This window comes from Camellia sinensis, chromosome 8, assembly GCF_055761805.1.
Source record: "Camellia sinensis isolate YWXY chromosome 8, ASM5576180v1, whole genome shotgun sequence".
NCBI lineage: Eukaryota > Viridiplantae > Streptophyta > Magnoliopsida > Ericales > Theaceae > Camellia > Camellia sinensis.
The window spans coordinates 133,546,433-133,558,206 of NC_138968.1; the positions used below are offsets into that span (position 1 = coordinate 133,546,433).

General features: G+C 34.6%; 1 protein-coding gene across 1 annotated transcript; it reads left to right on the forward strand.

Annotated features, from left to right (window-relative positions):
• The first annotated feature begins 6,498 nt into the window (after positions 1–6,498).
• Positions 6,499–11,404, forward strand: LOC114275569 (G-type lectin S-receptor-like serine/threonine-protein kinase At5g35370). The gene is made up of 2 exons (XM_082883525.1): positions 6,499–9,059; positions 11,059–11,404. Exon 1 carries the CDS (start codon positions 7,155–7,157, stop codon positions 8,283–8,285), a length of 1,131 nt encoding a protein of 376 aa, XP_082739651.1. The 5' UTR covers positions 6,499–7,154; the 3' UTR covers positions 8,286–9,059; positions 11,059–11,404.
• Positions 11,405–11,774: the final 370 nt, after the last annotated feature.

Below are 11,774 nucleotides of genomic sequence, written 5' to 3' on the forward strand. Positions count from 1 at the left end.
TAAGTATTGTTTTGTTATAACCTTTTTTTTTTTTCTTTCTAATAAGACTTCTATAAGATTGAGTTATAACATTTGTAGTAATCAAACCTATAAATGTCATAACTTACATATATAGTACATACATTTTAAGGGTGTATACTATAGTCTCTCTCTAAAATCTAAATATAATTTATCTAAAATTTTAAAAAGATGAATATAATTCGTGCCGTTTTGGCAACAAATAAAAAAGCTGCGTATTTCCAAACCTTCCCAAAACGCCAAACCTCCCATTTGGGAAGACCGAAAAAAGCCACTTAAAATTTTACCAAACTACCCTCTGAAACATTATAATTAATTAATTCAAAAAAGTGTTTTTAATTAAAAAGTAAGGATATTTTGGTCATTTTAGAATGATGTGACACTTTTAAAAAATATGAAATCAAAAATAAAAAAAGCCATTTTTTTAACAACTTCCCAAATCACTTCCAAAAAAGCCAAAAAGCTTAGTAAAAAGCCAAAAATTAACTTTTTACCAACTTTCCAAAACACCCATTGATCTTAATTTTTAACTTGCCTAAGTGTCAACACCGGGTGATATATCACATCATACATATTTTCGAAGGAGCAAATCACTTTGTTTGGTTATTTCTATTTTTTTTTAAATTAAATTTTTTATTTTTCACATTTTTTTTTATTTTTAGTAAATTTTTAAAAATATTTTATGTAAATATTTTATTTTTTAGATATACTAAATTTATATACACTTAAAAAATATAACAATCGTGATTTGTTTTTTAAATATAAAAATTTAATAAATTTTCCTATTTTGTTGTTTTTAATAATTTTTTAAGTATATAAAGATTTAAGTGGATCTAAAAAGTAAATAAAAAAATTGATTAAAATATTTTTAAAAATCACTAAAAATATAAAAATATAAATTTTAAATTTTAAAAATTATTTTTAAAACTCCAAGCCAAACCGATAGCATTTTAGAAAAGAAATTAAATTAAATGTTTTGTCTGTGCACGTGGAGTGGACTATAGAAATTGTATAGTTGGAAAAAGTCTTGCCATGACATTTATAACGTTTTGGGGCTAATGAAAGTATGTGAATGGAGGGTTGTAATAGATTGTCAAAGCCAAGATGAGAGTGAAACATGAACAATTGGCACCATACAATAACAAATCTTACTAATTGGAGAAGCAAAAACCATTACTCCTTTCCTCAACCACTTGGAGTCCAAATCAGCAGAAGCAAACAAAACACAACCTCCAACTTTGACGACATCATTAGCCATTTCCTTATCCAAACAAGCAACATTTTCAAAATCCATTGGAATCTACGATCAAGGCGACATTCACGCCCACAGACGTAGCCTGCACAATTCACTTTCCTAAAAGCCTCCAAAAATGTAATATACTGAATGATACAATAACCTATAATATGAAAATAAATAAGGGGTATAATAGTACTCTAATACCATTTATTTATAACTCGTAGGATCTTATGGAACACATCCTATCTAAATATGATTTGAAATTCTATAAGAAATTATACAGGACTTCACATTAAATAAATTCTCATAATAGGACTTATAAATAATTTTCCCAAAATGAAATTCTAAATAAATTTTGGTGTCACGTCAGCACATTCCGTCAAATTATAGACTGAATGTGACGGCAGGGGCCAAATTAATCAAAATTTTTAAAGTTTGGGTGTAAAATTGATATTAATCGAAACCTGGAGATTAAATTGAAAAATAAGTGAAAGTTTGAGAGTCAAAATGATATTTCCTAAATTGGACTTTGACCATCTTTGTTAAAAGTTTATAATAAAGAATTTCTATTATTTATAATAAAGGATTTTCATTATATATCTAATGATTATGAAATAGAAATATAAGTTTATAATTATTACTTTGAGAGGTGAAATAAAATTTTAAGAATAATACTATACAAACAAAAAATTTATGGATAATTTTCATACATAATGATACGGCTCATTGTGGACCTTTCACTTCAAAACAAAAAACCATCAAAAATGGATTTATTTACAATAATGACATTGCTATATCATTCTTGCCAAGTTTTTTTTTATGAATTTTATATATGTTTAGAATTTTTCAAATTTTAAATGAAGTTTTGATACTACGTCATAAACTTCTATTTGATTATAGACGACAACTATGGATTTTGAAAATGTTGCTTGTTTGGATGAGGATACGGCCAATACTATCATCAAGGTTAGAGGTTGTGTTTTGTTTGCTTCTACTGATTTGGACTCAAAGTGGTTGAGGGAAGGAGGTATGGTTTTTGCTTCTCAAATTAGTGAGATTTGTTGTTGTGTGGTGCCAATTGTTCATGTTTCACTGCCATCTTATTTGATATGGCTTTGATAGTCTATTACAACCATCCATTGGCACACTTTCATTAGCCTCAAATGACGTTACATTTAGGTCCCGTTTGTTTTCAGAGATATAATGGAGGAGATTCATAGTAAGGGGATTAAGTAAAATTGTGTTTGTTTTGATGATAGTTGTTAGTGTAGAGATTGTTAAATTATTTTTATATAAAATAATAAAACAAATACAAAAAGATTAAATATTAATATTCAAAAAAAATGCCCAACATGTAAAAAATTAAAAAAATAAAAATTTTTAGAAAAAAATAAAACAAATAAAACAATGGTTTTTACTTAACAAAAAATAAAAAAAAATTAAACATTAATGTTAAAAAAAAATGCCCAACATGTAAAAATTAAAAATATATATATATATATATATATTTCTAGTCCGGGGGACTATTTTTCTAATACCACATCCACCTCCTCCATCCTAATCCCCCTTCCAAGGCCCAACCTAATCCCCTCCTCCATCTCAATCTCTTTCCCAAATCTACAAACAAACACAACATTAAATGGGTTCCACCTCTATCTTAATCCCATCCCTCCCTCCCTCTATTCCCCAAAACAAACGGGGCCTTAGGTTATAATGTTAACCTACATCCACAATGTTGTTATGTCTTTTGTGTGTTACGTTCTGTAACAACTCGAAAATTTAAATTTTCCTTATATTTTATATTAGTATTATTTAATTATAAATGATTTCAAAATAATAATAATAATAATAATTTTAACTTTATATTATTATTCGATATTATTTTCTGAGTATTATGATATTTTTATTATATTTTTCTCTATATTTTTCTGGACCAAAATACACTGAAATACACAATTTTTTGCACAACAAACTTGCGTGCCCACCAAGCTGTCTTTGCTGGCCACACTTATCCCCTATATATATATAGATGCATATAGATGCCAATTTCATCCTTATCACCAATTCACTCTCTCTCTCTCTCTCTCTAACATTTAGTGGGACGTAATGAGCAAAACGTAAAAGTTGGAATTAATATAAAGGTGAATTATATTATATCTTGAATCACCATAATATATTTTATGTATATTTTGACTCACCATAATTTATTTTATACAAGTTATGTTTTATAAATTATATTAATATTTCAATTACGTGGGTTATTTTTTGAATTCTATTTGTTTAAAATGAAACCCATGGATATGTTTGTTTAACTTTTTATTATTATTTGACTATGACCTTATATACAATTATGTTTTGTCAGTACCACCACGGGAGTCCCATGCCTTAGGAGACTTAAATAACCATTGGCCTCTGTTTGGTCACTTTGTGGCCCTCTATTGTCATGGATCTATTGACATCTGTTCTGAGCGGAGCAAAGTGCTGCGCGGAGATAAGTGCTACACTATTGTGGGAGCCACCTCTATAATCCATACGAAGCACCTATTGAATCCGTACCTCTGTTCTGACTGTCACTTCTGTGACCTCTGTTCTGTTCTGTTCGGTACCGTAGTTATGGTTATTTATTTACATAATCTCAGTTTTGCTACTTAAATGATTATTTGTTCAGAGTAAGTTATCTTAAATATTTTACTACATAACTATCCATGGTTATTTTGTGTCCCTTATACCCTTGGTATAATATTTCTCACTTTGCCATGTGCTTATAGCTTGTTAGGTTTTATTTCTTGGCAATCCCGTTTGACAAAACTCCTTTGAGTTGTAATTTTTTTCGCATTTTTATTTCAGTGAGGCTATGAGTTGTTAGATGCGAATCCAACCCGAATTGTGCCTTTTAGAGAAGTTTGTGATGCTAATGCTTTCAAGATTGCCACTTCGCTGATTATGACGGGGATCGAGCTGCCTGGTCAGCTCGCGGGGGTCCAAGGGGCAGCGCCCCTTGGCGGGTCCGGGGGAGCGCCACGGCGGGGTCGAGGGGCAACGCCCGAAGCAAAATGCAAAAATGCATTACAAGTTGCCTGTCCGCTCGAGCGGACATTACCTCGCTCGAGCGGAGAATTCCTGGTTCCAGCAGTTTTGGTCACCTGTAAAAGTACTGAGATGTGTAATTTCGCGCTCGAGCGGACCTCTGTTATATCACACGCATATTTTGCTGAAGCCGCTCGAGCGGGCTGTTGGGCGCTCGAGTGGAGATCGCGGGACAGATTCTATAAATTCGCGTGTTGGGTCAGATTTTAGGATTACTACTCTAGATCTTCTTTTTGAGTTCTAGGGTTTATATCTGGGGATACTTTGTGAGTTTTCTTTGATGTTTTGATTGAGTATTCAACTCATGTTTTAAAGAGTATACATCAAAGGTTTTGTTTGTTCTACAAAAGAGAGAGTTGTTCTTGAGTGGATTCTGAAGAATTCGAGCCTGAAGCTTTGGTGGATTCCGGGGTGGCTCATTGTAAAGACAATTCCGAGGTGAAGACGGGTTGGAAGAGGCACATAGAGGTTGGTTCAATTAGGCGTGGATTCGCTAGGTAATTGAGAGTATACCTGTGTAATTCCTTTAAATCTTCTTAGTGGATTGTTTTGTGGCTGTTGCCCGTGGTTTTTTAATCACAGTTGGAGGTGTCCAATTGTGATTTTTTCCATGTTAAAATCGTTGTGTTGATTTGTGTTGATTGTTTGATTGGGATTGTTATATACTGCTTAAAATTGTTACATAATTACAAATCAATATCTAGGGGATTTTTAAATTTTTCATAGCTGTTTACCAATTTTCAGGAAACCATGCAATTCAGAAGTAGCTTTTGGAAAGTCTTAGACGCGGGGCTGTGGAATAGACACATACAATACTTTTAAGATATATTTATATGTAAATATCTGCCTTTTTGGTCAGTAAATTTTGTAATAAAAATAGAAGCTACGATGATTATTTTGGTACCCTTACTTAAATATTATTTCCGCTCGCGTTTATTAATTTGTTCAAGAATTGGCTGGAGGTAACTTCAGTTACTGGCCATCACGATGCTTAACCCTTGGGTATGAGGAGCGAGTCGTGACACGTTCGGTTGTATTTGTCTTTGAATGTGTGTTGTATCGTTGTTGTATTTAGTATTTACATACGTGTCACATTACATTGCGCAAAATTATTGAATTTTTAATTTTTTAAGTGAATGTCGGTTAAACCTCGTCGTATGATATTGAAGTTATGATGGGTTGGGGGTCATGGAGGTTCAGTACATGGGTTGGGTTAAGATGTTACATGTTGCATTTAGGAGGTTAAATTATTCATAATTCAACGGTGGAGTATTAGAATGTCACATTAGGTTTGGGATGAAAAGCATATGGGAATGTCACAGTGGGTTTGGGATGTTACATGTTACATTTACGTTGGGTTTGGGATGAGAAGTATATGAGAATGTCACATTGGGTTTAGGATGTTACATGTTACATTTATGTTTTCAGTTTCAAATTTCCAATCATATAGATATGATCACAGTCTATGGTAATATTGGATTCCCTATATATGGTATTGCTATTAATCAAGTTATTTTGAATTTCAGAAGCGTATGGGAATGTCACATTGGGTTTGGGATGTTACATGTTACATTTATGTTTTGAATTTCAAATTTCCAACCATATAGATATGATCACAATCTATGGTAACTTTGAAATTCACATATATGGTATTGCTATTAATTAGGTTATTTTGAATTTCAAATTTCTAACCATATAGATATATGGTATTATCATTAATCGGGTTATTAATTAATTAAGATTGGGGGTAGATGTGTCCACAAGAAAATCACAGGATCTATTAGGTTATAAGTTTTTTCATAGGACCATACCTTGCATAAGTCTTTCAAATAGGACTTATAAATAATTTACCCTTTCATTTTATTAAATATTTAAATTTAATTTGTTATATTTGGGGGGACAAATTAATTTTTAAGTTATAGTTTTGAGGTTAAATGAAATTCTAAATAAAATTTGGTACCACTTCAGCACATTCCGTCCAATTGTAGAAGACATGTGACGGCAAGAACTAAATTGATTAAAATTTTAAAAGTTTAAATGTAAAATTAATATTAATCAAAATTGGAAAATCAAATTAAAAATTGTGTGAAACTTTAGTTGGCAAAATGATATTTCCTCCTTTTTGACGTAACAAAAGGAGTGGGGAACGTAAATAACATTTCAATGACTTGCAATAATTATTGTAATAGTGATTTAAGAGTGATTTGAAATGCAGCACTTTCCTCGTTGTTCTGCATTTGGGAGAAACGAAATCTAGAGTTTGCAACTCACCTTTCTATTTCAACCTTCTTCTCCATTGCTTTCCCCAAAGAAAAACAAAAAATAGTGACCAAGAAGAAGAAACAGAGCTGTAATGATAAACAACTCAATGGGTCTATCTTGCACTATTTGTTATGCTGTTATTATCTTTTTCATAGCCTCAGTATCCTTCTTTAACAATGCCCAATTTGAACCTCCAATGGCAAAGTTAAATACTTCTTGGATCAACAAGCCCGTTAATTTGTCTGGTTTTAATCTCTCACCCGTCCTTGAAGGATCATCCTATGGCTCACATTTGATCTGTGGTTTCTATTGCCCTACTCAAGAAACTCAGGCATGCCTCTTTGGTGTTGTACTCTTCGATGGTAGATATTATTTTAGTGACTACTCGTCTCCTACATTTGCACCTGAACTAGTTTGGTCTGCTAACCGGGACCGTCCTGTTCAAATTGACGCCACCTTACAACTTACTGGAGATGGAGATTTGATATTGAAAGACGCAGATGGCACTTTCGTATGGTCTACTGACACATCATGAAAGTCCGTCTTTGGCATGAATTTCACTGAATTGGGAAACCTGGTCCTCTTTGATCAAAACAATGCAACGGTTTGGCAGTCGTTTGATCACCCAACTGACTCCTTGCTTGTTGGCCAGACTTTGTTTTGTGGCCGGAAGCTCACCTCTAGCAAATCCGCATCAAACTTGACTCCAGGTTTGTTTTCTCTTAAAGTTCACGATTATTACAATCTGGTGGTGGCTTATGTGGAATCCAATCCACCCTTGCCCTATTTTAAATCCTATGTAGGAGTGAAATATGTTAAATTCGAGAAAGGAAGGTTTTTGGGGCAGAAAATCTCTGTTGCATCATCATCGTCACCTCAGTTCATAAGGTTGGATCCTGATGGGCATTTGAAGGCTTATGAGTGGGTTGGATTGAATTGGAATGTGATGGATCTGATGACATTAGATACTGGTGATTGTGGTTATCCCATGGTGTGTGGCAATTACGGCATCTGTTCTTCAAATCGACAGTGCAGTTGTCATGAGGAAGCCATCGGCAACAGCACTTTTAGGCAAATAAATTATAGGCAACCCAACCTTGGATGTTCCCTTGTTACACCCATTTCTTGTGACCATTCTCAATATCACACCCTTCTGGAGATTAAGAATACTAGTTACTTCTACTCTGACTTCCCCGCATACTTACCCTCAAACTACTTACCCTCAAACTTTTACTTGGATGAAAAATTAACATTAGAGGATTGCAAGACGAGTTGCTTGAAAAACTGTTCATGCAAAGTAGCTCTCTTTGCACCTACTTTGGGCTCTTATTCAAAGCGAGGTTGCTTATTATTGTCTGAAGTCTTTTCTCTTATTAGTAATGAGGGAACAACGCAGAAGACCGTTGTTATATTTCTTAAAGTGCAGAATTCTCTTCCTTCAACAATAAATTCTCCTCGAAAGAAATCAGGGCAAGTCAAGATCATACTGGGTTCTAATCTTGGAGCTTTTTTTGTTGTATTTTTTGTGGTTGCCTCTTGCATTTTCTTTTTCAAAAAGAAACAAGAGCCCGAGGATTTTGATGAGTTCTTTGTCGATCAAGTACTGGGGATGCCTACTAGATCCTCTTACGAAGAGTTGAGAGCCATGACAAGCAATTTCGATAAAAAGCTTGGAGAATGAGGATTTGGGTCAGTGTTTCAAGGGACATTAATTGATGGCACTAACGTAGCAGTGAAGTGTCTCAATGGTTTTGGTCAAGTTAAGAAGTCATTCTTAGCTGAAGTTGAGACAATAGGCAACATTCACCATGTCAATTTGGTGAGATTAATTGGATGTTGTGTTGAAAAATCATATCGGGCTGTAGTTTACGAGTACATGTCCAATGGATCCTTGGATACATGGATCTTCCAAAGGCACCAGGAGCTCACTCTTGGGTGGCAATCCAGAAAGAAGATCATCATGGATATAGCCAAGGGACTAACCTATCTTCATGAGGAATGCAGGCAAAAGATTTTCCACTTAGATATCAAACCCCAAAACATTCTCTTAGATGAAGACTTCAATGCGAAAATTTCTGATTTTGGATTGTCAAAACTAATTGATAAGGACCAAAGCCAAGTTGTAACAATGATGAGGGGAACACCAGGCTATTTGGCTCCCGAATGGTTGAGCTCAATTATCACCGAGAAAGTAGATGTTTATAGCTTTGGTGTCGTGATCTTGGAAATGTTGTGTGGACGCAAAAATTTGGATAGGTCTCAACATGAGGAAGATATGCATCTACTAGATCTATTTAAGAGGAAAGCAGAAGAGGAACGACTTGTGGATATTGTTGATAAATACAATGATGACATGCAAACACATAGAGCAGAAGTTGTGGAGATGATGAGGGTTGCTGTGTGGTGTCTACAAAGTGATTTTTCCAGGAGGCCTTCCATGTCGGTGGTGGTTAAGGTCTATAGCGATCCCGGGTTTACCCTTGTTATACCGTGATCCGGACATGTGTCCGTGGATGTTAGTAGTTGTTTATTATCTTGTTTACATCCTTTTTACTTCGTATTTGAGTTATAGGATGTGTTGGGCGGATTTGTTTCAGGTTGGTTGAGTTTAGAAACCAAAACTAGTTGCCCAGATTTTTGGCCTGTTCGCTCGAGCGGAGGTGTTGGCGCTCGAGCGGGGAATACACCCATCCAGTATTTGTTGTGCAGTGTTGTACGCTCGAGCGTAGGGTTGGGAGCTCGAGCGGAGGCCTGGTTCTGCAAAAGTGCTGGGCGAGTGCATTCTGCGCTCGAGCGGGAGGTTGGCCGCTCGAGCGGAAGTCTGTGAGTGGCCGCTCGAGCGGGGTGTTTTACGCTCGAGCAGAGACCTGGGTTAAAGTCCCGAATTTGTGACTCTTCAAATCACTTTTTCACTTTCTCTTCTCTCTCTTACTTTTCCAAAAACACCATTGTTGAGTCTCTCTCTCTAGATACTACCTTCTCTCTAGGTTTTGATCTAGTAGGAGTGATTTGCTCACCTTTGGCCTTTACAAAAAAGTTGTTGATCGTCGAGGGCTACATTTTAATCTGAAAATCACGGGTTTTGGAGCACGTTGGGTTTTGTCGTCTTCTCCTTTGGGACTCCGAATTTGAAGTAGGGATATCCTACTCCTCTCTATGGATTTTGTCTTTAAATTTTGGTATTTTGAGATGTTGGGGTTGGTTTGGTAATTTTGTGAAAGTTTGGGGGCTTTTGTGTAATTTTACAAAAGTTGGGGTTTTATTCATAATAAACCTAGATGCATGTTTGGAATAGAGAAATGGAATAACTGTTAAATCATTGATGAAAATGGGACCTAAGGGTTGAAATGTTAATTATGGGATTTGACCTAATTACATTGTATAATTAATTGGGATAATTAATTGTGAGGAATGAGGAAATGAAATGTTGATTGAATATCCATTGTGCATTTATTTTCTGGTTAGAAATAACTGCTTTGGGCTATCGGTGGAGGATAGTCGTGATTGTTGTAGACAATGCATGTTGATTAGGCAAACTGAAACTAATCAATGAAGTGTGTCATGGAACTTGACGGTTGATAGAATACATTAACTGTATGTATTGGGTGATTGTATATAGAACCAATGTGTTTATATACGTTATGTGTAGAGGAGGAGATAGGGGATGTACTCCGCGGTTTAAGGGAAGATAGGGGATGTACCTCTAAACCGGATAGTGTTGGGAGAAGATAGTGGATGAACTCCGTAGATACAGCTTATATGCTTGTCTAAAGAAGTGAAGATAGAGCTTATATGCTTATCTTTGTGATGTGTGGATATAGCTTACATGCTTATCTGTGGATATTGTGGTTATACATATCTGTAGTAGAATGTGGATATAGCTTATATGCTTATCTGTGAATGTGGATATTGTTGTTATACATATCTGTTGAGTATGTGGATAGAGTTTATATGCCTATTTGTTGAAAAAGGGAAAATGAAAGGTAACTTGGGCTCATAAGTCGTATGACATAAATATGTGATTTATGTGAATGTATCAGTGTTGGCCATCTATCAATTGCTAATATTTTAGTCATTGTTCATGGTTGGTTTAGTGTATTTCTACTGGGCTGTGGCTTACCCTATATGGGAATATCATTTTCAGGTACAAGAAGCATGCCACCTCCAAGGACATAGCTTGGGAGGCTAGAGGCGGACATAGTGTAGTTGTTTTACTTTTGATGTATTACATGTAACTTCAAGCCAAGGGCTTAATGTGTAAACGAGTTAGTACTCTTTTGTTGTAACCAAGTGTTAACTTGGAAAGCTGTAAGCCCGTAGGGCATTTTGTTTTGATGTTAACATGTAATACTTATGTAATGGAACTCTAATGTATAAAAGAATGTGGTTAGTTTATATATAAATGCATGTCTTATCTGATGGGTTTAATGTTATTATTTTGAGGGTGTTACAAGGTCTTGGAGGGTTCTGTAGATGTTCAAAGAAATTTATGTTATAACTTCACAACTCCTGTGGCACCAAGACCAATTACAGTTGCTGGTCACCAAGGAAATGCCATTGGTGTTGTCACTCTATTATTTGCATCAGCTTTATCAGGACCACGGTAAATAAAGTAGACTCCAATGAGCAAATTAAGACTGATTGTTTGAAGTTTTTGTATTCCATTTCATATGTAGTGAACTATAATAATAGATTTTTATTTGTGCAAATCACAATCCATGATACCAGGATTAATGGTGTTTTAGGTAGAGTTGATAAAATTGCAACTCTCAATAATATTTGCCCTTTTTATTTCTTCAAGTACTTCCATCATCATTTCCATAGTACATACAAAACCACATCAATAGAGTGAGCAAGATTAGATTTCCCATAGTTTTAATTCAAACATTTTCAAGTTCTGTAGTGAAGGCGAAGTAGATCGATATTTTGTGAGAGTATAAGAGTTTCTCATGATTCAAGTAAAACAAGAGAACATCAAATTAGTGGGTTACGGTTCAAACTTTATTCTCCAAAAGATGTGTCAATGAATAGTAAATTAAGTTTGAAGAAGGAACAAAGCCAGCTTATATTTTGGACAAATTTAGAGCCATTTTATGACTAATTAATTTGGTTAAAGGGTTATGCTCTTGAATTGCTGTGAAAGAAAACATTTTGTACATTAGTTAGTCTG

Coding starts and splice junctions, on each gene's coding strand:
- LOC114275569 (XM_082883525.1), top strand. CDS start 7,155: ATGAATTTCACTGAATTGGGAAACCTGGTCCTCTTTGATCAAAACAAT.